The 26020-nt window shown below is 52.0% G+C and overlaps 4 protein-coding genes across 11 annotated transcripts in view; 2 read left to right on the top strand and 2 right to left on the bottom strand.

The window, feature by feature from the left end:
* The window catches only part of Smg5 (SMG5, nonsense mediated mRNA decay factor), a 28124-nt gene extending 13163 nt beyond the window's left edge, over window positions 1-14961 (top strand). Inside the window, exons 8-22 of the mRNA XM_005356878.3 lie at window positions 1492-1617; window positions 1721-1789; window positions 2498-2706; window positions 3228-3365; window positions 3494-4093; window positions 5465-5640; window positions 6507-6582; window positions 7172-7347; window positions 8261-8419; window positions 11572-11631; window positions 11853-12012; window positions 12339-12429; window positions 13130-13204; window positions 13433-13571; window positions 13659-14961. Of these exons, the coding sequence (XP_005356935.1) occupies window positions 1492-1617; window positions 1721-1789; window positions 2498-2706; window positions 3228-3365; window positions 3494-4093; window positions 5465-5640; window positions 6507-6582; window positions 7172-7347; window positions 8261-8419; window positions 11572-11631; window positions 11853-12012; window positions 12339-12429; window positions 13130-13204; window positions 13433-13571; window positions 13659-13742 (2338 nt within the window). The 3' untranslated portion in view covers window positions 13743-14961. The remainder of the gene's footprint in view (window positions 1-1491; window positions 1618-1720; window positions 1790-2497; window positions 2707-3227; window positions 3366-3493; window positions 4094-5464; window positions 5641-6506; window positions 6583-7171; window positions 7348-8260; window positions 8420-11571; window positions 11632-11852; window positions 12013-12338; window positions 12430-13129; window positions 13205-13432; window positions 13572-13658) is intronic.
* A 2065-nt stretch (window positions 14962-17026) lies between these two features.
* Window positions 17027-21193, top strand: Paqr6 (progestin and adipoQ receptor family member 6). 6 transcript variants are annotated; one of them, XM_026784207.1, is made up of 8 exons: window positions 17027-17314; window positions 18032-18098; window positions 18619-18746; window positions 18845-19047; window positions 19122-19248; window positions 19851-19947; window positions 20049-20199; window positions 20489-21193. In XM_026784207.1, the coding sequence occupies exons 1-8, from the start codon at window positions 17085-17087 to the stop codon at window positions 20761-20763; spliced, it is 1278 nt and encodes a 425-aa protein (XP_026640008.1). In that variant the 5' UTR covers window positions 17027-17084; the 3' UTR covers window positions 20764-21193. The 6 variants fall into 6 exon arrangements, with proteins under 6 accessions (XP_026640008.1, XP_005356933.2, XP_026640010.1 ...); XM_005356876.3 differs by having other exon boundaries at window positions 17031-17314; window positions 18032-18107; XM_026784209.1 differs by lacking the exon at window positions 17027-17314 and adding an exon at window positions 17369-17390 and having other exon boundaries at window positions 18032-18107.
* An 84-nt stretch (window positions 21194-21277) lies between these two features.
* Window positions 21278-22214, bottom strand: Bglap (bone gamma-carboxyglutamate protein). Its single transcript, XM_005356875.2, has 4 exons — window positions 21981-22214; window positions 21858-21890; window positions 21673-21742; window positions 21278-21506 (listed from the first exon to the last, which is right to left on the bottom strand). The coding sequence occupies exons 1-4, from the start codon at window positions 22189-22191 to the stop codon at window positions 21374-21376; spliced, it is 447 nt and encodes a 148-aa protein (XP_005356932.2). The 5' UTR covers window positions 22192-22214; the 3' UTR covers window positions 21278-21373.
* Window positions 22215-23776: 1562 nt separating this feature from the next.
* LOC101984860 (polyamine-modulated factor 1) overlaps window positions 23777-26020 on the bottom strand; it is a 30612-nt gene continuing 28368 nt past the window's right edge. For 2 of the 3 annotated variants that reach the window (XM_005356873.2, XM_026784020.1), the window contains one exon: window positions 23777-24138. In XM_005356873.2, the coding sequence (XP_005356930.1) occupies window positions 24085-24138 (54 nt within the window). In that variant the 3' untranslated portion in view covers window positions 23777-24084. The remainder of the gene's footprint in view (window positions 24139-26020) is intronic. The other variant, XM_026784022.1, reaches the window with a different exon arrangement.

Raw genomic sequence — 26020 nt, 5'->3', positions numbered from 1 at the left:
CAGGCTCCAAAGCTACAGAGAAACCCTGTCTCAAAAAAAAAAAACAAAAACAAACAAAAAAAAAGGGTTTCTATCTGTAACAATTACGGCTATCTTGATAGGCTGGCCTCAAACTCACATAGATCCACCTGCCTCTTCCTTCTGAGTGTTGTGATTACAGGTGCCTGCCATTACCATCCACCCTATTTTGTTTAAATTCATTTAAAAAAAATTTTCTGGTTTTCTTTATTTTATGTGTATGAGTGTTTTGCTTACATATGTGTCTTATTTGTACCTGGTGCATGAGGCTCTTAGAAGAAAGCATCAGATTCGTGAATCTGGAGTTACAGATGGTTGTGAGCTACCTTGTGGGTGCTGAGAATCGGAAGCAGAAGGATCAGGAGTTCAAGGCCAGCCCTCATTACACGGGCAAAAACAACACCAAGACAAAAGTGTCACATAGTGCCTGCCAAAGTTGTTGGTTTTGTAACGAAATAAGTTCATGGTGAAGATTCAGCACTACCATGTGCCGGCTATGTAACCACTTTGGTAGTTTGTTCTTGCAGGTTTTTTTTTCTTATCTTTGTATGTAGATAATATTAGGGTACCCTGTGTGCCAGACCCAGATTAAGTGTTGCGGCATTAACAAATAATTCAGGTAAATATATTTAGTTGTAGTAAATGCTTACACAGTGCTGACCCCCATTGTAAGTTGAGATAGTATTTCAGGGATGGTAAGTTAAACTTGTAACAAGTTAGGATTAATTGCCCCCTTTCATATAGAAAGGAAAGTAAGGAAGATACTACCTTTACTTGGATGACTGTCACGCGTGCATGAGAACATGTGTGAGTGTTTGTGTGTGTCCCCATCCTTGTTGTGTTAGGAGCGGCGGGGCTGCGTCCCCAGCACCCCGCTGCCCGCAAGGCTAGCTTTACCCGAAATAATTACACGGAAACTGTATTCTTTTAATCACTGCTTGGCCCATTTCTATCTAGCCTCTTTTTAGGCTAACTCTCGCACCTGGACTAGCCCATCTCTAATAATCTGCTGTAGCCCACAAGGTGGCTTACCGGGGAGATTCTAGCCTACGTCCATCCTGGGTCAGAGCTTCATCGTGTGTGCCTCAGAGAGCAGAGCTCTCGCCTCTGCCCACAAGAGTGGAGCATCGTGTCTCTCTGAGGCATCTGCCCCCGAGAGGAGAGCTGTTGAGTCTGACCTCACTTCCTCTTCCTCCCTGCATTCTGTTCTGTTTACTCCTCCCACCTATGTTTTAACCCATCAGGGCAAGCAGCTTCTTTATTTAATTAACCAATGACCTTCCTCCATCACATCCTTGTCCATGTGTCCAGGAAAGATGGTTCAGGAGTCGTTCCCCAACTATGTACACAGATACTGAGGCTGAAACGCCCTCTATTTACTAGTAATGGGTCTTAAGCCCCCAGTAGGTGACCTTTCCCATTTCCTCCTATTCCTCTGTTCAGATGCAGTAGTTAACCCTGTTTCTCCTTCAGCATCCAGTCAGAGGTGTCCTTTGAGGGAGCCTATGGGAACCTTAAGAGGCTATATGACAAGGCAGCCAAAATGTACCATCAGCTGAAGAAGTCTGAGACCAGGAAGCTCTCCCCTAGCAAAAAGCGGTAAGTGGGGCCTGTGGGGAGGAGGACATTTTGCAGTGACTACAGTGGAACCACAGGGACTGTAGGGCCATTCAGCGTGTACTCTGGGTTCCTCTCGTTCCAGATGTAAAGACATTAAGAGGTTGTTGGTAAACTTCATGTACCTGCAGAGCCTGTTACAGCCCAAAAGTAGGTGAGTAGAAGTGAGCATGAGCTGGAATGGTGTCAGGCAAGCTCTTGCCTTGACTGCTTCTTACTTTTGCTGAAGTATGGTTTCTGTGGGAGAGGCTCACCAGTTGGCTCATCTTTGGCTTTCCTCACTATTGTGTCTGGGCCCATCCTGACAGACACAGTGAGTGCTTATTAGATGCTGATAGTTGCTAAGGGACTGAGTCTGAAATACCCTCAATTATTGTTTTGTTTGTTGTTTTTATCAATTGAAGCAGGACCTTGTTCATACTAGGCAACTTCGGTTTTATTTTCTTTTGATATACATTGGTCTATGTTTGTGGTGTCGTTCCCCCTACACTCCCCAGTCCCCACAGTCTCTTAAGTTTCTATAGGATCCTTTAGTGTTTCCTCTTTTTTTTTCCTTTTGAAACAGGTTTACTTTGTAACCCTTGCTCGCCTGACACTGTGTAGCTATGTGGATCAGGCTGACCTTTAATTCACAGAAATCTGCTTGCCTCTGCTTCCCAAGTGCTGGGATTAAAGGCATGCACCGTCATGTGTAGCTGACCTATTTGTTTGTTTATTTCTGTGCTAGGGGTTGAGCCCAGGGCCTTATGCATGCCTGGCAAGCACTTTACCCTTGAACTGCATCCCTAGACTCTTTGACTTGTCAGTTCTTTGCCACCCCCACCCATCAGTGACATTCCTTGTTCTTCCTGCCTTCCCATAGCTCCATGGACTCAGAACTGACCTCACTTTGCCAGTCTGTCCTAGAGGATTTCAACCTCTGCCTCTTCTACCTGCCCTCCTCTCCCAACCTTGGCCTAACGAACGAGGAAGAGGAAGAGTGCGAAAGTGGATATGCTTACCTCCCTGACCTCCTCATCTTTCAGATGGCCATTATCTGCCTTATGGGTGTGCACAGTTTAAAGAGAGCAGGTACTCCACCATGTCCCTCTGCTCCCCACTGTCCTGTTGTCTTCCACAGTGATCCCTTCCAGCCCATGTTACTGGCCGGTGTGTAGAGTCTTCTGATGGCACCTCCTGTAAAGGAGCAGAGGCAGCTTTGGGTTCTTACTTCTCCCCTAAACCCCCTCCATAGACAGCTGTATACTCTCCAGGGTCCAGCCTTGGTATCAGAGCACTTAAAACAGCCTGAAAACCTTTCTGGAGAGGCAGTGGGAGAGATGGTGCTAGGTGCCAAAACTCTTGGGTTACCAGAAACAGTCTCAAAGCTCAAGAGAGGTAAGCTAGGACGAGAAGATACACCTACATGAAAAGGTGGGGTGAGCTGCTACAGTCTAGTTTGTGAGAAGGTGGGTACTATTCAAGAGACTTGAGAAACCTTTTTTTTTTAAATCAACAACCAGCTTTGAGGAATAATTGGGTCATTGGATGAGTTGAGAGCAGGTAAGACAAGTTGAAATTGATGGTGGTCACTTCTTCTGTTCTGGTTTTAGGATCCAAGCAGTACAGTGCAGCCATTGCTTTCACCCTTGCCCTCTTCTCCCACCTTATTAATCATGTCAACATACGGCTGCAGGCGGAGCTGGAAGAGGGCGAGAACCCTGTCTCGGCTTTTCAGAGTGATGGCACAGGTTTGAGGCTGGGGAGGCTATGACTGGAAAGTTTGCATGAGACGGGATAAGGAGGGAATTGCGTGTAGTGAGAGCTCGGTGTGAGAGGGCATGTCCAGTTCATCTCCCTAACCTTTCCCTGTATGCAGATGAACCAGAATCAAAAGAACTACTAGAAAAAGAGGAACCAGAGCCTGAGCCTCCCACTGTGATGCCCCAAACTGATGAGGGTAGAAAGAGCCGTAAACACTCCCGACTCTCTTGTCTTCGTCGCCGCCGCCGCCGCCGCCACCATCCTCCTAAAGCTGGTGATGACAGTGACCTAAGTGAAGGTTTTGAATCAGACTCAAGCCATGACTCTGTCCAGGCCAGTGACGGCTCAGACAGTGGCTCTGATAAGAGTCTAGAAGGCAGGGGCACTGCTTTTGATGCAGAGACAGACTCAGAAATGAACAGCCAGGAGTCCCGGTCAGACCTGGAAGATATGGAGGATGAAGAGGGAACAAGGTCTCCAGCTCTGGAGCCTCCTCAGGCCAGGTCAGAGGTTCCTGAAGCCCTCAACGGCCCTCTGGGCCCCAGCGATGCCAGCAATCTGCAGGCCATGTCCACCCAGATGTTCCAGACCAAGCGCTGCTTCCGACTGGCCCCCACTTTCAGCAACCTGCTCCTGCAGCCCACCACGGAACCCAACAGTGTGGACAGTCACAGGTCGTGTGTCAATGGAGATGTGGACAAGCCTTTAGAGCCAGGTACCTGAGCCTCTACCTCCTGCTTGGTGCTTTGCTGTCAGAAGTCTTTCTAGCATTCAGCATATGCTGTCTTGCTGCTTTTTCACCACACTGCTCTGTGCCTTTGGGCCCTTCTTTCCTCCTGTTGGTGGTTGGATTTCCTTCCCTCATGGTATCCAGCTCTGCCTACGTTCCCCAAAGCTGAACACAGTGTTCTTGTCAGAGCAGTACTGAGTGACACTCCAGTGTCATTACCGAAGGAGAGATCTTCAGCAGCATTCCTGGAGCCTATTCTTTTTTTGGGGGGGGGGTCCACAGAGAGACAGGATTTCTCTGTGGTTTTGGAGCCTGTCCTGGAACTAGCTCTTGTAGACCAGGCTGGTCTCGAACTCACAGAGATCCGCCTGCCTCTGCCTCCCGAGTGCTGGGATTAAAGGCGTGCGCCACCACCGCCCGGCCCTGGAGCCTATTCTATGTCAAGTACTAGGCTAGGCCATTTTAGAGTATTGTCCTTTCTTCTGCTACTCCTGTGTAGGCAACCTAGAACCTCGTGTGTGCTGACCATGTGCTAACCACAGAGCAGCCTCCCCAATGGTTAGGGTGCTATCTTGCCTAGCTTAGCAACCTGCAGTGGAAGAGCTGTCAGCCCTGTTCTAAATGCTGTCTTTAACCTCCAGACTTTGTACAGAATGCCCCGTTTGTCTGAAGCATGCAGAAGCATGGCTTTTCTTGCCCTAATAAAGCCCCACTACTTGTTTGGTTTTTTTTGGTCAGTTGGTTGGGTTTTTTGTTGTTGTTGTTGTTTTGTTTTGTCTGAGTCGAGTCCTCAAACTCAAAGATCAGCCTGACCCTGCCTCCTGAGTGCTGGGATTAAAGGCCACCACTGCCCAGAAGATTGTTTATTTAAAAAAATCACTGTATCTGGGATTTACTTGAAGCCAGTGACATCTTCTCCTTGTGGGTAACCTCTACCATCTGCTCTACTGCAGCCTCTACCCTCTCCTGTCTGGTGAGACCTCACTGGTGTACTTGTCTTGAGATAGACTGAGCTTTGGGAGAACTAAGTAATGTCTTCTCTGTTTGTGTTCCTAGTGGCTAACATAGTCGAGCTGTGGGTGGAACTTTTTGTGCATGGGGTGCAATTTTTAAGACTTAAGAAATTTGAAATGAACGCAGGTATCATGATACACTCCCATAATCCCAGCACAAAGCTCTTGGTTTAAAAGTTAGTGGGCCCAGAACAACAGGGGAGGGATCTGACGGTGAGAGAGAATCAGAACTCGGAGTCTAGGTGGGTGGAATGTGTAGGTAACACTTCCTGAAAGTACAGAAGCCCATTGCTAAATGCTGTTCGCTGCTTACCCCAGTTTTCTCTCCTTTGCCCCACCCCAGCCTCTGAGGATGGCTCTGAGTCAGAGGGGAGCGAGTCCAGCAGCCGCTCCTGTCGCAATGAGCGCAGCCTTCAGGAGAAGCTGCAGGCCCTGATGGCTGAGGGCCTCCTTCCTGCTGTGAAGGTCTTCCTAGACTGGCTGCGGACCAACCCTGACCTCATCATCGTCTGTGCACAGGTCTTTACACCACATCCTACATTTTCAGGTTCTACAAGGTTGGAAGGGTGATGAGATAAGAAGGGGCCTGGTGGTCTGTCAAGAACTTGATTGGCCTGGCCAGAGTAGGCATGATCTTTTCCCGCAAAGAACCAATGTCCAGGGGACAGAGAGGAAGCTGTTAATTCTGCTTTATTTTCCCAAAGTTGGCTTAATAGCTGACACTCTGGGTAATGTTTGGAAACAGACTCAGTAAACATGAAAGAATACAGAGGAAAGAAAAATAACAAAGGCCGGGTGGTGGTGCATGCCTTTTTAGTTCCAGCACTCGGGAGGCAGAGGCAGGCGAATCTCTGAGTTCAAGGCCAGCCTGGTCTACAAAGTGAGTTCCAGGGCAGACAGGACTGTTATAGAGAGAAACCCTGTCTCGACCTCCCTCTCCCCAAACAAAACAAACAAATAAACAAAAATACAGTAGGGGATAGCAACAGAGATGGGAAATTGGGACAAAGTTGAGCCTTTCCAGCCAGGGACTGTGGCTTAGAAGAGGTACTCTTATGAGCCAGTCTGGTCAGGCTTGCTGCCATAGGGGTCGCGTGGTCCATGCCTGTACTGCCTTGGAATCAGAGCCTCAGTCTTGAGCTCATTGCAAGCTAGTGTGGAGTGTTGTGGTCTCGTTTACTGTGAGAGGCCCTGTTCCTTTCCTGTGGGTCTCAGCTCAGGGCTCTACTTCACCCTTCCTCAGTCCAATTCCCAAGTCCTCTATGAACTTCTTCTTGCTAATCTGCCTAACAAGTCCCTCTGAGTCTCATAGCACAAGGACCCGGGTGTGATACCTGCTCTGCTTTTCTGCATTGTTTAGCTGGAGGTTTCCCTTTTCTCCCCAGAGCTCTCAAAGTTTGTGGAACCGCCTGTCTGTGTTGCTGAATCTGTTGCCAGCAGCTGGTGAACTCCAGGATTCTGGTGAGTGGACCCTAGGACTAGGCTCCTCTCCTACTGGCCCCTTCAGACCTGGTGAGTGGACCCTAGGACTAGGCTCCTCTCCTACTGGCCCCTTCAGACCTGGTTGGTCCCCTCCTGTAACAGATTTTTGGAGGAGGAGCCTCCCTAGCACAGAGCAGTCAGTACAGTTTCCACACCAACACTGCCCCTACCGGTCTGGTGGTTCTGTGTGTGAGGAGGTAAGAGCAGAGAGGAGTCTGAAAGGCCAGGCTTGTCATTATCATCACTATGTTACCTGCAGGCATTGAGCACTGATATCTGTCATTGATCAGTTCATCCCCTCTACCGCCTTCCAATTAGAAACTCCCGCTGTTCTTTCTCTTGAGACGAACCAAGAGCTGGCCATTTTCCTGGAACCGTTCTCCCTGTTGAGCCTTTTCAGGCTGACTGTCGTTGTTCACCCTGCCTGCTTGGCCCCGGGTGTGTCTCTGCCTTCTGCTTCCATCCACCGTTTGTCTGTCTCATCAGCTTGGTCATTCTCTATAGGAGGTTTGTATTTCCTGTGAGGTTATGCTCCAGGGCAGTGGTCTGATAGTCTCCTTCTGCCTAGGCCTGGCCCTATGTCCTCAAGTCCATAGTCTCCTTGAAGGCTGTGAGCTGCCTGACCTCCCTGCTGGCCTGCTGCTCCCAGAGGATATGGCACTGCGAAACCTACCTCCTCTCCGGACTGCTCATAGACGCTTTAACTTCGATGCAGATCGGCCCCTGCTCAGTGCTTTAGAGGAGGTAAGGAACTTGCTTCCTACCACGAGTGCCAAGTGTTCATCATATGTGGCAGCAAATCAGGGTTTTTTGGCTGGGGCAGGACACCCACATGTAGACTGGGAGCATCCTTCAGGCTACAGATTTACCTTGACAGGTATCTTTCCAAACATGTGCTATTACTAGTGTTTCCTTTTCATTTCTCCTCCTTGGGCTGAAGACAGAGAAAGTTAATCAGGACTTGGAATTTTCTGCTTCTGTGGGCCAGTTGAGGACTGAACTGGCAGAGCCAGAAAGCACATATGATCCATTTTGGTCAGCAGCTTTCTCCCTTGAGTCTATAACCACATAGGCCATCTGGGGGCAGCAAAGGAAAAACAAGCCAACAGGCTACCAAGTTTCCTCCACAACCAGAGAAGTGCGACTTGTTTTCATATTTTAGGGTAGGCCAGATTTTTATCTGAAGGGCACGAGGAAGGGTTTTACTCAAAAAAAAAAAAAAATTGAGAGGTGTGAACCTAGCGTGTCTCTCTTTACACGTGAGATGCTGAGAGTCTGAAGAGAGATGGCTTTAGATCCTGTTTCCTCACTCCTGGACTGCTGCCTTTTTCTTTCTTTTTTTTTTTTTTTTTTTTTTTTTTTGTCCTCTTTTTGCAGTACTGGGGATCAAACCCATGGCCATACACCTGCTGGGCAGTCATTCTTCCACTGAGCTACACTGAGCACCACTCTCTCTTACTTTCTCTTTATCTTAAGACCTGGCCCTCTGATCACCTACGAGGTTCTTTGCCCTGCTAGTTAGCACTTAGTTCCCCATGCTACAGACCATGTGCCTTTCCAAGGAGACTTATGCTGAGAGGTGGCTGGTGTAGCCGGGTGGCCGGCGGGTGAGAGTGAGAGTGCCCGTCAGATTAACTGGGTCTCTGTTCTCCCGCAGTCAGTGGTGCGCATCTGCTACATCCGCAGCTTCGGGCACTTTGTGGCTAGATTACAAGGCAGCATCCTACAGTTCAATCCCGAGGTCGGCATCTTCGTCAGCATCGCTCAATCTGAGCAAGAGAGCCTGCTGCAGCAGGCTCAGGCCCAGTTTCGTATGGTGAGTCAGCCTTCCCTTCCCTGGGAGCTCTTTCCCTTAGGGTTCCTGAAGAACCAGAGGAAGGGGATCAGCTGCACAAGTAGTTCTTATCTGAAGAACTGGGAAGCCAGGTCAGAGGCCCAGCAAGGCCTGAGAGACACTTTGAGTAGAGGCAGTATGGCTTAGGACCTCTCCTCAAACTGAGTTAGTCTTGAGACCATCTCTGTCACCACTTGTAGAAGGAGCAGCGGGCTGCGTTCCTGTCACCCAGCTAGCTCCCGGCCGCCTGGCTAGCTTATGCCCCGAAATAACAACACACAAATTATATTCATTTAAACACTGCTTGGCCCATTAGTTTCTAGCCTCTTCTTGGCTAACTCTCAAATCTTGCTTAACCCATTTCTAATAATCTGCGTAGCGCCATGAGGTGGAGCCTTACCAGGAAAGATTCAGCAGGTCTGACCTGGTGGCTGGCTCCATCGCGGCTGCCCAGAGAGGAGAGGCATGGCGATTGTCTCACTTCCTCCCAGCATTCTGTTTTGTTTATTCCGCCTACCTAATTTTCTGTCCTATCAAAGGGCCAAGGCAGTTTCTTTATTAACCAATGAAGTCAACACAAAACAGAAGACCCTCCCACATCAACCACTGAATCTGAAACAGACAAGTCACCGAACCTTGCTTGGCTAGCTTCCTGTCACTTACAGGAATCCATAGAATTAGCTATGACTAGGGAGAACATGATGGTGCCTATTGTCCTGGAGGAGGGGTGCTTAGCAGGTGTTCCCGTGCTTTCCTTTCACCAGATTTAAGACTGGGGAATGGAACAGAATGTGGGGTCTCAACATGGAGGAACTCTCTTGTTTCAGACATAGTCCCATCCAGAGAGCAAGCAGTGGCCTGTGTGCTCAGCACAGGCACTGAGAATTTGCTGTCCGACATGCTTGTCAGCATTTTAGACACCGCAGCAAACATGCAGTCTCTTCACATGGGTGTCCTTCCTGACACTAGTACCTTTGTAGTGCTGGAGTGGGCCACTGTGTGTCAGGCATGAAAGCCTCGGGCCTTCATCCCAAGCCCTGACCTCTGATGCTCTTCCTTTCTTCCAGCCCCCTGAGCCCCATTGCTGTGGACATTTGACAGGCTAGAAAGGGAGCATGTTCCCCCGGAAACTCCCTGCTGCCTTATGAACAAGCACATTTTGTTAAAACAAGCTTTTTGTTAAGGCTTTTATTGTTGGTCTGTACAGGAAGACATGAGGGTGGGGTACAAAAATACGGAAGTTACACAGCTTTAAAACAAAACTGTTAGAATTTCTGCAGGCATTTTCTCAATCTCACAGCTCCACAGCAGTGAGGACGGGGCCAATGATTACCCTCTCATGTGGTTCTGGGTGCTGCAGGCCACCCTAGTTCCTGCTCTGCCTAGGTCCCTGACTTACAAGCCTGCCATCTCTTGTCATACACTGAGCACTCTGTGTGCTTAGTCTGTTTTGCAAGTGCCCTGTCATTTCACCTTCAGTCTTCCTGTGGCTTGGGTGCCTATGTCTTCCTTTTATGTCTGAGAAACTAAGGACAGTTCTAAGACACCAAGTCAGGGTGGGGACCAGGGCTCTGACGTTTCAGGGAAAACCCGAGTTCTTTATTTGTTTCAATTTAGTTTTCTTAGCCATGCTAGGATTACAGGCATATGTTATTATACCTGGTGCCAACCGTGAGCACTCAAACTGACTGTTTTGTGCTGTTCTGGGGGTTTAATTTCTGTGCAGCCCATCTGCTCGCTAGGAACTGTTGTCCCACTGCTAAGTGACTGCCAGGCTTAGCAACTCTCACTGGCCCTTCTGAGATAGGTTTCCCTCTGAGAGCAACAGACCCTCATCTGTCTGAGCTGCTGGACTGGTAAAGCCCTAGCCTTCAGTTGGTGTGCCTCTCCCCTTCCTGCACTCAGGTGATTCCACAGAGGAATCTTGGAGTTTCGTAGTGATGAGTTAGCATAGAAAGTCAGGTTTCGGTTCAGTTGTGCAGTGAGAAAAGAGGGAACTTCGTCCACTTTGTGTTCTACATTTCTGTCTTCTGGCTAACCTGGAAGGATGTGACCTTTGTCAACTTTGTTCTGTTCTTTCCTCCTTTACCAGTGCCTCTCAAAAAGCATGGTTGACATTTGGGGCAGGGCACTTCTTAACTGTGCAGGAGTCTGCAGGATAACCCTGGACAATTATCCTTGGTGTATACTATTAGTGTGGACTGTCCATTTTCACCAATTCTTTGTGACAACCTACATGACCTTTGGTTAAGTCTCTAACAGCTTTTCCTTTTTTGTCTTTACCTCCTTGACTCATTTGAAGAGAACTAATTGGTCACTTTTTAGAATTGTCTGGTTTGGTCTCATTAGAATGACATCTGAGGACACCCTTGATTCACCTAAGAGCCTTCAGTGACAGAGGTCTCACTCTTGTCCACATTTAGAATGTATGAAGGGCTTGGAACTTCCTTTTGAAAACGGAAAGAATTCCAGATAAGGTGATGATGGGCATTGGGCAGGACTGGAAAACTGTTGTGGCTCTTGAGAGAACAGGGATGAATCAGAGACTAGAAAGGCGTGGATTAGAGCATCCTGGAAGGGTTGTTCTTAGGCTGAGCCTTGTGTTCTTGAGGTAAGGGAAGGATGCTGGTGTGCAAGTCAGAGGGTTCACTTGACAAGACTGGCCAGCTGATGATTTATGTGCTGAGCGAGGACCTAAGCCACTTTGAGCATTCTGACTTGGGCAGTTGGTGGTTCGCTTACTAAACTGAAGAAGGCTGGGTAAAAGAAGGAGTGGTTGGGACTGCTGGACAGACAGGTGCATGTGTGGCCTGAACAGGATGGGCAGGTCTGGGCAAACACTGCCAGGTCCAGAGCAGGCACGGGTGTGTGTGGCTGGTACCCTGAGGAGGACCTGGCTAGAAGGAGCAGAGGTACAGAGGTTAGAGCCTAAGGCACAACAAGTAGTACCCTACATACCAAAAAATACTCTGCTTTCTCCTCTCCTGAGCTCCCCATGGGTCAGTCCTGGGGTTGTAGAGTGAATTAGAGAAGAATTCTCTTCTCCTATGACAGGACTTCACACAAGCTGCAGACCTGGTCCTCTGGCTCCAGAGGAGGGCATAGCTCTTCTCACAGCTGTGCTTTCCTTGTAGGCAGAGGAGGAGGCTCGGCGGAACAGGCTCATGAGAGACATGGCTCAGCTACGGTTACAGGTGGGCAGTGGTCACATCCTTCTCTTCTTGGTCTGGCTTCGCTTAGTCCATTTTCAGATATTCCCCTGCTATGGCTCTGGACAGCTACTCTGAGAGCTCTTTCTTGGCCTCCAGAATATTCCCCATGATGCTCAGCTTTCCTTCTGCTTTGTCCCTTTACTCCAAGCTTTGTCACCCACTAAGCTCTCTGCAGCCTCAACCACTCAGCCTTTTCTTACCAGCTCGAGGTCTCCCAGCTGGAAGGGAGCCTGCAGCAGCCCAAGGCCCAGTCAGCCATGTCTCCCTACCTCATCCCTGACACCCAGGCCCTCTGCTACCACCTCCCTCTCATCCGCCAGCTGGCCACTAGTGGCCGCTTTATCATCATCATTCCAAGAACAGGTAAGTTTATCTGGGAGGCTGGGTGTAGATGGTGTGTTCTTTGGGACCAGTGTATATGTGGTCTTGGTTGTGAACTGCAGCCTCAGCATAGGCATCTGTGCTAAACATTGCTGCAAAGATACGGGCAAGTAATGAGAAACTGCAGTGGAAGCGCTGGGGGAGTTGTTAGCTCACTGCTGGCTGGTCACGTTTTCAAAGAGCTTCCAAAATCTTGTGGGCATCACAATCCTACATACATCTCCCATATCCTGTAGACATTTCCTGCAGTGTAGTCTGCAGCCTGAACTTACTGTCTTTTTCTTACCTCCGCCCACTCCGCCTGCTAGTGATCGATGGCCTGGATTTGCTGAAAAAGGAACAGCCAGGGGCCCGGGATGGGATCCGGTACCTGGAGGCAGAGTTTAAAAAAGGAAACAGGTGAGAGAGAGCGCAGGTCTGGCTAGGACATTTGGGTAGCCTGGGTCCGTTATCTAGACGTGCTTGGGAGCTCTTTGCTCCCTGCAAGTGACAGGGACCTTGTTCACGATTCATGTGCCCCTTTGGGAGAGGTCTCAGCTCTCAAGACAAGGAGATTCGAAGAGCTGAGAGCCCTGGGGAGTCAGAAACACTGCCCTGTGTCTCTGAGGCAGGCTCTGGCTCCTTTGAAGGAGCTATCAAGCTTCAGTTGGAGACTTAGGGAGCAGGCCTCCTATTTGCCCACTAAGGGGGCTGTCGAAGCCACCCAGGGAGAAGCTGGAGCCCAGCCCAGGCCCCACCCTTCTAGCCTTTGGGACTGAGGAAACGAGAACAGAGAGTTCCTCCTCTGCCCTGCCTCTCTGTCCTGCCTGGCCAGGAAGTGAACAAGGCCTGCTTGTTTGGAGGTCACCCCCAGAAGCTCTGGCTTGAAAGCATCGGCTTCTGTTGCCTTCTCAGCTCCTCCCCTGGGAAAAAAAAACAGAAACCCGATGCTATCAGTAGAGAAAGCCAGCCTGGCATCCAAGAAGCCACCTGAAAATGGCTCTAAACAGCCTGATGGGAGGGACATAGCTATCCTGTCTCCCTGAGCTGACACGCCTCCCCAGCCACAATGGCCTACTTTGTGTAAACCGTGTCCCCACCTTTGTGGTCTCCTTTGCAGATACATTCGCTGCCAGAAGGAGATGGGAAAGAGCTTTGAACGGCATAAACTGAAGCGGCAGGATGCGGATGCCTGGTAAAGTGTCAGCCCGCTCTCCAGAGCCTGTCAGAGCTGACTCTGCTAGCCCCTCTGTGAACTCCCCTACCCAGAGATGCCTGGGCTCAACATCTCCTGGCACATACTCTAGGGCCAGCTTCTAGGATCCATTGCCACCAGCTGCCTGTTTTCTCTTGTCCCCAGGAGATTTTTATGTTCAGATTATGGTCATGCGTGGTCTTGTTCCCTTTACTCCCACACTCTCAGGACTCTCTATAAGATCCTGGACAGCTGCAGACAGCTAACTCTGGCCCAAGGGGCAGGGGAGGAGGACCCGAGTGGCATGGTGACCATCATCACAGGCCTTCATTTGGACAACCCCAGTGTGCTCTCTGGGCCCATGCAGGTGAGTCCCGGGTTCGAGAAGAGTCGTCTTGAGATGCCCCAGACAAGCTGCCCTTTCCCTCATCTTCCCTCCTCCATCATTCCGCAGGCCGCCCTGCAAGCTGCCGCCCATGCCAGTGTGGATGTCAAGAATGTTGTGGACTTCTACAGGCAGTGGAAGGAGATTGGTTGAGATTGGGCCCCAAGCCCTGCAGTGGGGCTGACTCCAGATTTCTCCTGCGCTCTCTGGCAACCAGGACCACCACCTGCAGTCACCCACCACACGCAAACAGGAAGTCCAGCTTCACTGAGGCTGCAGGGAGGGCCCAGGAGCCAGCTGGGAGGATGGGGCCCTGTTGCTAAGGCGAAATCAGGATAGTGCGGAAGTGCTTGGAGTAGGAGTGGCTTGTGGGCCCTCTCCAGCCTTCCACCTTACCCCTGCTGTCCCGGGGCGGGGCGGGGCGGGGCAGGGGCAGGCATGGGTGTCTGCACTTCATTGGAGCAGTTCCTGGACTTCTGAGAGGAAAGGACACCAGAAGGGCCCTGTCCTCACCCAAGATACAGGGTGGGTGGGGCTCGGAGTTTGGGCCCCTGGCTCTCAGGGAAGAGTTGGGAGATGCTAAGTGTCTGCGTGGTTCTCTGCAGACCCTGCCTATCCTCAAGGACCCTCCCCCCTCGTCTTCCATGGGGACAGGGCAGCTCTGGAGCCAGCTGAGGTGGCTCTTAGGGAAGCAGGGCCTGAAATGGCCTACACCATAGAGCAGGGGCTGCACACTCTGAGGCCCCACTTCCTTTCTGCCACCTCCAGCTTCCAGGCCCTTAGGGTGTGGGGTTACTGGCTTTCTGCCAGCAGCCATCCCTTCCCCACCAGTTCCACAGTCACTGTGCTTTGTGCTCTTGGCTGCTGTGCTGGATAAGGGGTGCCAATGAGGGAGTGAGGGCCAAGGCCACCCCCCTCACCATCCAGGGAGGGCTGGAGGAAGGGTGGCAGAGAAGATCCCTGAACGCGGTTTACTTGGGGCCCTCTGCCCTGAACTACCCTCCTTACGCCCATCCCCAGGATGACAGCCCTGGCTAAGCAGGGGCTGGCTTCTGGAACGCCAAGTGACACAGAAGCAGAGATCATGAATTGCTCAGGGTCAGAATGGCACCCTGTGAGCAAAGAGCTCTGGCCATGGCTACCCCAGTTCTACACCTCAGCCTGAAAGCAGAGCATAGCTGGGGCTGGGTTCTTTTCTGCTTTCCCCTCCTTACCCCAACTGGCCTAGCTGCTTTGGCTGTGCTTAGAGGAGCTGGCTTCTTGCCTTCCGCTAAGACAGAGGGTTTGGGAAAACCAGGGAACAGTTGGGATTATCCCAATTCTGGCAGAGACTTGAGACTCAAGCATCACTTAATAAAGACCCCGCCCCCAAGCCCACTCTGTCTGCCGTGCCTTCTGTCCTGGGGGTAAGGGGAACCTGATGTTTTCGGAAGTGCTCTACTGTCAGAGACTGATACGCCTTTCAGTGGGAAGTCACTGCACACTCTGAGGCGAGCCCTTAAGTGCCAAGGCCAGAGAGATGACTCAGTGGCTAGGAGCACTTGTTTCTTGTAGAGGACCCGAGTTCAAGTCCTAGCACCCACATGTTGGCTCACAGCCATCCACAACCCCAGTTCTAGGGGGATCTGATGTCATCTTCCACTTCAGACTTACAAAGGCACCAGGCAAAACACACACAAAATTGACCTTGAACAGATTTTACTAACATGTAAACTTTGCACTTATACATGCTATAAATACTGCCATCCTTAAGTTTCTTTCGGTTCCCGACCCCAGGTTGACTTAGAAGACTGCACATCTAATGGTTTAAGCAGGTGGATCACACAGCAAAAGCAGTGTGTATTACCACAGGTTTTTTTTTTTTTCTTTTTTGTTTTTCAAGACAAGGTTTCTCTGTGGTTTTGGAGCCTGTCCTGGAACTAGCTCTTGTAGACCAGGCTGGTCTTGAACTCACAGAGATCCGCCTGCCACTGCCTCCCGAGTGCTGGGATTAAAGGCGTGTGCCACCACCTCCCGGCTCTTACCACAGGTTTTTTTTTTTTTTTAAGATTTATTTATTTATTATGTACACAGTGTTCAGCCTCCATGTATGCCCACACGCCAGAAGAGGGCACCAGATCTTGTTACAGATGGTTGTGAGCCACCATGTGGTTGCTGGGAATTGAACTCAGGACCTCTGGAAGAGCAGTCGGTACTCTTAACCTCTGAGCCATCTCTCCAGCCCTTACCACAGGTTTTTAAGTAAACAAGCGGTTTGGTTTTTCGAGACAGGGTTTCTCTGTGTATCCCTGGCTTTTCTGCAACTCTCTATAGGCCACCAGGCTGGTTTCCAACTCAGAGATCCTTGCCTGCCTCTGCCTCCCAAATATTATGAAGGCATGCACCACTATGTCTGGCCAGTGTTCTGTTCTGAATAGTTATTACCCAGGGTCTTGCCTACTTGGCAGAGTTTTGTATCATCCCCTCCACCCCCCATAACAGCAAAGAAGACTTTTTTTTTTTTTTTTTTTTTTTGATTTTTCGAGACAGGGTTTCTCTGTGGCTTTGGAGCCTGTCCTGGAACTAGCTCTGTAGACCAGGCTGGCCTCCAACTCACAGAGATCCGCCTGCCTCTGCCTCCCGAGTGCTGGGATTAAAGGCGTGGCACAGCAAAGAAGACTTAATGGCCGACCTGGACTTGATGCTTGTGACCCTACATCGCCCTAGGCTTCCTTGTAAGAGGTTTGCCTTTGGTTGACCCATTAGTCACTGTCTCCTTTGTCATGAGAATCAGCGAACATTTACATCCCAGCACCCACTCGCCCAGTACTTCCCAGTGCTCCTGTAGCTAAGTTCCGCTCATGTTACTTAATGTCTCCTAGGTGAATCTATTACTGAGTCATAACATCAATTCTATCACCTTGTGTCTCTTCCACATCACTGCCAACTGTATCCCCAGCACGTGGGATTTAGAGAGTTTCAAATTGCTGTGTAACCAACCCGGCCTTGGACTTTTGGTGGTTTCTTTCATCTCTGGGAGCACAGGAAGCATCACCAGTCCTGGTTTACAGAACATTGATGAATCTGCAGCCTGGGTGTTCCCAGCTGGGTGCTGTCCTGCAGGAGGAATAAGGAATGAGTTTGAAGCTAAGGTTCTTTATACCCACCCTACTGAATTGGCAACTCATTGTGTCAGGGTAAATCAGATAGATTGACAATGCCCTTCACAGGTGTCCCAACATTCGCCAAGGGCAAAGCAAGAACGGCTTCTGAGATGCAGCTGAAGTTGGCATTGGAGCCTCCTGCCTGGCAATCTCAGATCCTAGGGGACTTGGACCAGGTGTCCTGGTCAAGACAGCAGTCAAGTGGGCCCAGACTCACGCTGAGGGCTGGTGGTGTGTAGGAGCCCAAGCGAGCTGCCTGCTAATGGACTGGGCCACCTCTTTGCTACTCCAAAACTAATAGACAAGGCTAAGATTGTTCCCAGCTTCCCTTTGTCTCCTCATCCTGCCAGGCATGGCCCACATCCCCAGCCACTCCAGGATACTAGCTGGTAGCCAGGTCAGTCTCTGGGAGATGAAGTATCGGCCCAGCCTCGCATTCCTCTCTGCTGCGGAGATCTCCAGACCCTATTGCGACGGCAGATGGACCTCTCCCAGAATCGTTTCCCAGGGAGAGGGCAGCAGTCAGGATAGGCACCTCTCCTACACCGCCTCTTCACTTGGGATGAAGGGCCTGGGGACAAGGTTTGTGCTGTCAAACTAGGCAAGGTCCTTAGCACCAAGCTCACAGGACAGACAGACAGACTGACTGACTAACACTGTAAGTCCTCAAGAGTCCTGCAATACTCCCCGGACGGGCCAAGCTGGCGGCAGGAAAAGAGGGTGGATTTCGCTGGGAAGTTTTAGCCTGGGGCAGGAGGAAGGGTCTAAGTCAGCGGCCCAGCCTACTCCGTTAGCCCTGCCCCCGCCGGTGCCAAGGAATGTGCTTGGCGAGGCGGCTGAAGGGAGGGCGGGGCAGGCGGAGCCGAGGCCACCCGGACGCGGCGCGCAGGTCTGGGCTGAGGGGCACGGGACCCAGGAGGGGCAGGGGTCCCAAGTACTCTCAAGGACACAGGTGGTCTCCTTCGAAAAGAGGAGCGCACCCCCTAATTCCTTGTCCTTTTTATCTCCGTCTTTGAGGCGTCGGGTAGGGGGGAGACTCCTTGAAGTCTGGTTGAGGACCAAACGGGGTTCTAACAGGAGGCAGCCTTGCTGCTGGGGGCCCTTTACAGCACACCGGCCGGCAGAGGCTGAGGACCTTCACGGCGGCAGGACTGAATGCCCCAAGCTAGGTCCAGAAAGCACCGGCTGCTACCCGTGTAGGAGCCCATCCTGGACTCAGTGGTTGACTCTACCCTGAATCTGGTTGTAGAAACCTGTAGCTGGGTGCTAATCCCTAACCCACCCCTGTTCTATCTCCAGGACAACGTGGAGATACCTGGCCACTATGCTCAGTCTCAAGCTGCCTCAACTTCTTCAAGTCCACCAGGTCCCTCGGGTGAGGGGCCCCAACCCATCACCAACTTAGCCTCTCCCCAGAGGGCTCACTGGGACAAAGACTTCCCTCTTGTTAGCTAGTAGGGAAGCTCCTCCTGCAAGCTAACTTTCTCATCTCTCTATTGCAGTATAGAACCTGCGACCCCTCCCCAAATATCCCTCCATCTAGAGTCCCTTACTGCAGAACACCCTATGTGTGTATTCCCCAATCCTACCTAATCTCAGTATGGGTCTGTGAGTTTGGAAGACTGGTAAGAAAGGGGTTGGACTGAGTTTGGCTTGGGACAACTGAGATCCTGTTTCCAGACACTTTATTTTTCGAGACAGGGTTTCTCTCTGAAGCCCGACTGTCCTGGAACTCACTCTGTAGACCAGGCTGGCCTCGAACTCATGGAACGCCTGCCTCTGCCTCAGTAGTGCTGGGATTAAAGGCCAGGCTACCAGACACTTTTCATGCAGGGGATAGGCCTGCATACCATGACCCCTCTGCTCTCTTCCTCCACCACCTCCAGGTGTTCTGGGAAGACAACATCATGTCTGGCTACCGACGCCCCACAAGCTCAGCCTTAGACTGTGTCCTCAGCTCCTTCCAGATGACCAATGAGACAGTCAACATCTGGACTCACTTCCTACCCACCTGGTGAGCAAAGGTTCTGCCTTAGGTTCAGAGAGGGTGCCAGGCAGGCAGGGACTGGTCAGGCACTCTGGTCCCAGCGCCTGAGCAGGTGCCCGGCACAGGTACTTCCTGTGGCGCCTCCTGGCGTTGGGTAGCTCGGGCTTCCCCGCGGAGCCGTACCACCTGCCGTTGCTGGTCTTCCTACTGCCCGCCTGCCTCTACCCCTTCGCATCCTGCTGCGCGCACACCTTTAGCTCCATGTCGCCCCGTGTGCGCCACATCTGCTACTTCCTGGACTACGGGGCGCTCAGCCTCTACAGCGTGGGTGAGCTGAGGGCAGTGGGTGATGGTGGGGCGCAGAGGATGAGCCCGCAGGCCTCAACTTGCACCTTGCCGCAGGCTGTGCCTTCCCCTATGCCGCCTACTCCATGCCGGCCTCCTGGCTGCACGGTCGCCTGCACCAGTTCTTCGTGCCTGCCGCTGCGCTCAATTCCTTCCTGTGCACCGGCCTCTCCTGCTACTCGCGGTGGGTTGCTGCACTGCTTCTGAGCCACCCCAGTACCCAACCTAGTAGGAGGCCTTACTGTTGGCCAGTGTGCTATCCTGGAAAGGCAGATGTCTTTATTCTTTGTGGCCACTTAACAGACGCGGGGCGAGGATCCTGTGTCCTGAGGGCTTTCTCTTTTATTTTTTACTACATATATTTGTGTTTACCATACCTGCTGAGTTATCTCACCAGCCCTATTTCCTTCCCCTCTCTCCCTTCCTTTCCTTTTATTTATTCTTTTTCCTCACTTCCTTTTGTTTGTTTGAGACAGGGTCCCCACTCACCCACCCGAAACTCACTCAGTAGACCAGGCTGGCCTCAAAAACAGTGATATCCCCGTCTCTGCTTCCCAAGTGCTGGGAATAAAGGCGGGCACCACCACCACCCTGAGACAGGGTCTTGAACTATAAGGCTGACCTCCCGCCTCTACCTTCCAATGCTGGGTTACAGGCATGCCTCAACACATGCTTCCTGATGTTCTTTTAGCCACTGAGGCCCTTCACCCCCTTCTGACCCAAAATAACTTCTTGATCTGCACTCATCCCAGGGATGGAGATCAACCTGCTTTTCTTGCTTGTCAGGTTCCCAGAGCTAGAAAGCCCGAGGCTCAGCAAGGTTCTGCGCACCTCGGCCTTTGCCTACCCCTTCTTGTTTGACAACCTCCCGCTGTTCTACAGGGTAAGCACCAGGGCTCTCCATCAGTCTCTCCTCAGCTCTCTGTCCTCTCCGGCACAGGACCCTGGTGCCCAGCACCCAGCGCCTCTCTTTTCTCTTACCAGCTGCAGCTGTGCTGGGGCAGGACCCACAGCTGCGGGCAGGAGGCACTGAGCTCCAGCCATGTCTACCACCTCTTCTGCGCTCTGCTCACAGGCTTCCTTTTTGCAGCCCGTCTGCCAGAGCGCCTGGCACCTGGGCGCTTCGACTATATTGGTGAGCACAAGCCTGGCTCAGGCTGGCCTGGCAGAGCAGGGAGACTGGAACATGGGGTATCCTAGCCAAGAGGGATGTCCCAGTCCCCCCTCCACTGCGCCCCACCCAGCCCTCAGTAATCACAGAATTTAGGGCTTTATGCAGCTCAGTCCAATCGCTCTTCCAGAACCTTCAGGGATCTGGTTTTCTCCTTCCCAGGCCCAGTGGGCAGGTGACTGCCCCAGGTTACAGGTCAGTCTGTTCAAAACTGTGAGGCTTCTGTGCCTAACCAGTTAACCCCTCCCTTCAGGCCATAGCCACCAGCTGTTCCACATCTGTGCAGTGCTGGGCACCCACTTCCAGCTGGAGGCAGTGCTGGTTGATATGGGATCCCGTAAAGCCTGGCTGACCATGCAAGAACCCACCCTTGGCCTGGAGGCCACCATGGCCACATTGAGCCTGGCAGTGATCGGGAACCTGCTCATCATCGCTGCTTTCACAGCCTATCTACTGCGCAGCCCTGGAAGCTGCCCCCTGCTGCAGGGTGGCCCACTAGAAGAGGAGGTCCAGGCTAAACGGCAGTGAGCCCATCTCTGGTAGTGGCATGGAGGGAGGCGGAGGAGCCCTGACGGGGCCTGAGAAGCAGCAGCAGGCAGCGAAGGGCAGCAAGTGGGGACAAGTACCTAGGCTGGGGCAGAGCTGGAGGTGTGGGGCCTCTCACGTGATCTGCTCAGTTCAGGTCATCCTGGGTGCTTGTGAGGCGTCTGCACCACATACCTGCCCTGCCCCAGGGCCAGACTGGGCCCCTTGTCAGCAACTGTGTGTCCACACAGGAGCTGCCTGTTCTGCTTGTCATTGTGACCAGGCCTTTGCTGATTCGTATGTTCGGATGTGTACCCAGTGACATAGCGGATGTGGTGGGGGTCACTGTGGGGAGGGGGGCTGCTGGACTTTAGAAAGCCACCTCCAGTGCCATCCACAACAAAGCAGTACAATAAACTGGACTGTAGCTTTCTGACTGAGTGTGAGCGCTTCCGCCACCCCCATCACCACCCCCTGAACCCCTACAATGGACAGACGGGACCCAGTTTCTCATCTGGACTTTATTGGAGCAGCTGTGCCACCCACCCGCACTTGCAGGGCAGAGAGGACACCGGGAGGGCCGGATCCTGGAGTAGCCGGAGTTGAGACCGCCCTAAACAGTGGTACCGTAGAAGCGGCTGTAAGCATCCTGGAAGCCAATGTGGTCTGCTAGTTCATCGCAATTGGGGTTGAGCTCACACACCTCCCTCTTGGGCTCCAAGGGATCTGGGTAGGGGGCTGGGGCTCTGAGAAACACCAAATGGAAGCATCAACCAACATGTGGCACACACACCCTCTTCCCGCCGCACACGAGGAATCGACTTGCACTGTACAGCCCTTGGCAGCTCATGGGGGACCCCCCAACCTCTCCTTACCAATGTGGAAGCCAAACAGCACCTCCTTCCCACTCACCCAAGTCCATGGCCCACGTAGCGCCGGAGTCTGTTCACTACCTTACTGCCCTCCTGCTTGGACACAAAGGCTGTGCAGCAGAGGGAGATGGTCAGGGGGGAAAGGTGGGGACAGCCAGGCAGGGGAAGGGGGAGCTGGAGACAGGGTGAGGGGCAGGGCTGAGCCTCCAGGCTTCCTACCAGTACCTTTGTCAGACTCTGAGCCCCTGGGCTTTGCATCTGTAAAGAAAAGAGTAAGCAGTTAGCTCTGCTTCCTGACACCCTTCAGGAGTACGGTTACCCCTAGAAATGAACAAGAAGGAAACGCACCTGCTGGACCAGAGAGGCAGAATGCAGCCAGGGCCAGCAGAGTGAGCAGAGAGAGGGTCCTCATGGTGCCTGCCAGTTCTGCACTAGGATGCTGTGTGGAACTTGTCTGCTCTGTGCCCTTCAGCCTCCAGTACCACTTATATCCACTGCCTGTGCCCCCAGTGTGAGCAGGCGGGGCAGGGGATGCTGCCAGGACTAATTGGGGGGTCATGTGCCCTGGCTCAACATGTCAAATCCAAGGGATGCTGTGGTTGGTGATTGCAGCTGCCTTGGGCAAGGCCCTGGTTGTAGAGTGTGGGCCACAATCAGAGGCTGCCAGACTGACTCCGCCTGGGGCTGCCCCTCCTCTCCTAGTCTCTCTATCTCCTTCAGCCTTAGCTAGAGCACTGGCTGGGCCCTATGAGTACCCTAGAGATGGTGCAAAGGTCTAAAATAGGTTTGGGATGAACTGGGCTCCAGGTCCCATAGCCTGTGATTTTCAGTGCCTGCCACGTGGGCAGGAGCCAAACCCCAGGAAAGGAGCGGCCAGCAATGTCCTCATTTGCCCAGCGCAGAAAGCTCAGTTCAAGTGGGGAAAGGGTGGGTGGTGTGTCCTTAGTTTTCTGTCAACTTGAAAGGAAGCTTCAGTTGACACAAGGCCTCCATGAATCTGGCTGTAGGGCATTTTCTAAATTCGTGATCGAAGGGGGCAGCCAAGCCCAGGGTAGATAGATAGTACCATCTTGGGCTGGTGGTCCTGGGTTCTAGAAGAAAGTGGGCTGAGCAAGCCATGGGGAGCAAGGCAGTAAGCAGCACTCTCCATGACCTCTGCTTCAGCTCCTGACTCCAGCTTCCTGCCCCGACTTCCTTCGATGGACACTGATACTCAAGTGTAAGCCAGTGAAGCTTTCTTCCTCAAGCTGCTTTGGTCGTTGTGTTTTATCACAGTAATTAGTACCCTAACTAAGACAGGTCGAATGGGACCAGGAGAAAAAAAGTTCACAGACCTCGGCTGACAAAGGTGAGTATGGCCTCTTCAGTTCTGGCACAGTGACGGAGCAACACAGACCAGGAAGGTGGACCCTGGTGGGAAGACCTGCAAGATGTACGTGTACGGAACACACGTCTGGGTTCTGAGCCCGCGGTTTCCATTCTGTCAGTGTCAACCTCAGATAGGGCCTATTCCCGTCTTCACAGGGACAGAGCATCCTACCCTGGCCCTGTCTCCCACCTGAGAGCCACCACTGTCTCAGCCAGGGTGGGGTGGGGAATGAGAAGGTGACCTGTCTGACCTTTTTGTTCTTTTGAGATGGTCTCAGGATGTAGCCCAGGCTGGCTTCAAACTCAGCCCTTCCTGCCTCTGCCTCCAGAGTGCTGGGATTACAGACCTGCTACTCCCACCCCTGACCCGTTTTCACTGTCTGCAGTCACCTGGCCATCAACCTGAATTCACAATGGTGACAGGTGACAGCACAGGATCACTTCGGTGTCTTCTGTCCTCTACACGAGCAGCCCTTGGGTTAAGGAGAAAAGAATATCTGCCCCACCCTAGAGAAGAATGGGGTGGGAGAAACAGGTAAAGTGCTTAGTTATGCTGGGACCTCACCCCACTCTGTGCCCCAGAGAGCGGCACACAGCAGCTCGTCCTGACCTCAGGGAACCTCATGGTCCTGGGTCCTGCTACAAAACAACCAACTCCTTAGCCTGTAGGCTTCCAGAGCCCTCAGACTGATGTCTTGACTACAGACAGAGCCTAGGAGTCCAGAAGTGGTCCTGACCCCAGGCGCCTGGCAAAGACACATCCTCACAGATTACAGTGTGATAGAGGAAGTTTATTTACAGATGTGGCGAGAACATGGCAAGGGCCCTTAGGCTGTTCAGAAAGGCAGCAATCAGTGCAGACTGAAAACACTATCCCGAGTCCAGTCCAGGAAGGGCTGGAGAACCAGAAGGAGGGCATGGGGCCAAGGCTAGCTACGACTCCAGGAGACAAAGCCTGGTGTCTGATGCAGTGTGGGAGTGCCAGTCTTCCAGGCAGAAGATGGCGGCAGGAATCTGAAGGTAGTGTGTGGGGACGGACTCCATAGGACCATGACTGCCCTCTGCGCTGGTGTCTGGTGGCTCTTCACTCAGGTGCCCTCAGCACTGACAGCAGTTCCCTCTGCTCTCTGTGAAGAGCCTGAAACCAAAGAAGAGAACAATGTATGGGGTATGAGGAAAACAGACCCCATGTGCCAGGCCCCTTCCCAGCCCAGGTCCCCTACAACAATGTGGATGGGTCTGTGGCAAATCAACTAAGACAAGTGGGAAGTCCCTACCACTAAGTATTTATGGCCATCTGGATGCCCTAGCCACTTCTGCAGGACCTCTCAAGAGCAGAATCCATGTTCAACAAGGACTCCCGGGGCTGGAGAGATGTCTCAGCAGTTAAGAGCACTGATTGCTCTTCCAGAGGTCCTGAGTTCAATTCCCAGCACCCACATGGTGGCTCACAACCATCTGTAATGAGATCTGGTGCCCTCTTCTAGCCTGCAGGCGTACACGCAGACGGAACACTGTATATATAGTAAATAAAGGACTCCCAAGTAGCTCCAGCTCCTTTGCCTTCCCTCTAGTGCTAAAAGCAGAACCCAGGGCCTGCTGGACAACGCACAGTCACTGAGCAGTGAGGCAGTGAAAGAGGCTTTGAAGCTCCCGCCCAGGGTCAGCACTGAACATCTGACCCAGCTGCTGCACTTCAGACAAGGCCAGGATGGGAGCTGGGCTGGCGTTGTGGCTATAGGAGAAGAGCTGACAGGTTCAGGAACCATGATTTGGACAACTTGTTATCCAGGGAGATGGGAGCACTAGGCAGTCTCCTGGGGATGGAGAGGCTGAGGATCCACCAAGATGGCTTTAAGTACCTAAGGACCAAGCACTGGGAGACTGGAGGGGATGGGGACAGGCCTTCTCGTGTAGGAGGTCCTGCTGTCTTTTTGTTGCTTTCATTGGTTAATAAAGAAACTGCTAAGCCGGGTGGTGGTGGCGCACGCCTTTAATCCCAGCACTCGGGAGGCAGAGGCAGGTGGATCTCTGTGAGTTTGAGACCAGCCTGGTCTACAAAGGGAGTTCCAGGACAGGCTCCAAAGCTACGGAGAAACCCTGTCTCGAAAAACCAAAAAAAAAAAAAAAAGAAAAAGAAAAAAGAAAAAGAAAAAAGAAAAAAAGAAACTGCTTTGGGCCTGTTGATAGGTCAGAATTTAGGTAGGCAGGGAAGACAGAACTGAATGCTGGGAGAAAGGGCAGAGTCGGAGAGATGCCAGAGGTAGACTTTGCTGAAAGGCCACGAACTCGTGGTGATACACAGATCAATAGAAATGGGTTAACCTAATATGTAAGAATTAATCAATAAGAAACTAGAGCTAATGGGCCAAGCAGTGATTTAATTAATACAGTTTCTGTGTGGTTACTTTGGAGCTAGGCTAGCTGGGTAGCTGGGACAAAGAAGAGGCCCTCCTTATAACAGCCTTCCACCTGTCTGAGGCTGGCAGGCTGCAAAAGAGGGAACCAGAAGAAACCTGGGAGCCATGAGCTTTGGAAGCTGGACAATCTACCTTAGAAAGTGGCTATCTGCTGTACTAGGCACACCGGGCATCTATGTGGCAGATGGAGAGGCCCACTCAGGCGCACCTGGAGCAGTAAGACGCGATCTCACTGCTCCAGTCACACCTGCCACCTGCATCACCCGGCTCCATGAGCTCACAAGTCCTTTGGGACCAATTCAGAAACTGGCTTTCTCTCAGGGATGCACACTTGCTGGCACATGTTCCCAACCACCAGAGGCTCTGCAGTCTTTTTAAGTTTATGTTTCCAATGTGCACAGAGTCCAGAAGAGCAGACAGATCCTTGGGAGTGGGGGTGTGAGCCACCATGTGAGTGCTAGAACTCACACCCATGTCATCAGCCTCTGGGGTCCTTCTGACACAGAGGCTCTTTAAGGACACTGGCCGTGTCTACAGCAGCAGTAGCTGCGCCCAGGCTCTTTAAGGACACTGGTCGTGTCTACAGCAGCAGTAGCTGCG

Source organism: Microtus ochrogaster, chromosome 21, assembly GCF_000317375.1.
Source record: "Microtus ochrogaster isolate Prairie Vole_2 chromosome 21, MicOch1.0, whole genome shotgun sequence".
In the NCBI taxonomy this organism is placed as follows: Eukaryota; Metazoa; Chordata; class Mammalia; order Rodentia; family Cricetidae; genus Microtus; species Microtus ochrogaster.
The sequence above is the reverse complement of the archived record's forward strand: the minus strand, read 5'-3'. Positions and strand labels throughout refer to the sequence as shown.

What these genes read in the sequence shown, in the direction of transcription:
- Paqr6 (XM_005356876.3), top strand. Translation starts at nt 17,085, where the DNA reads ATGGCCCACATCCCCAGCCACTCCAGGATACTAGCTGGTAGCCAGGTC. An exon ending in ACCTCCCGCTGTTCTACAGG is followed by an intron (nt 19,948 to 20,048) that starts GTAAGCACCAGG and finishes TTCTCTTACCAG; the next exon opens with CTGCAGCTGTGCTGGGGCAG. An exon ending in TGGGCGCTTCGACTATATTG is followed by an intron (nt 20,200 to 20,488) that starts GTGAGCACAAGC and finishes CCCTCCCTTCAG; the next exon opens with GCCATAGCCACCAGCTGTTC.
- Bglap (XM_005356875.2), bottom strand. Translation starts at nt 22,191, where the DNA reads ATGACCCCCCAATTAGTCCTGGCAGCATCCCCTGCCCCGCCTGCTCAC. An exon ending in GGGCTCAGAGTCTGACAAAG is followed by an intron (nt 21,743 to 21,857) that starts GTACTGGTAGGA and finishes TCTGCTGCACAG; the next exon opens with CCTTTGTGTCCAAGCAGGAG. An exon ending in TACGTGGGCCATGGACTTGG is followed by an intron (nt 21,507 to 21,672) that starts GTGAGTGGGAAG and finishes GGTGTTTCTCAG; the next exon opens with AGCCCCAGCCCCCTACCCAG.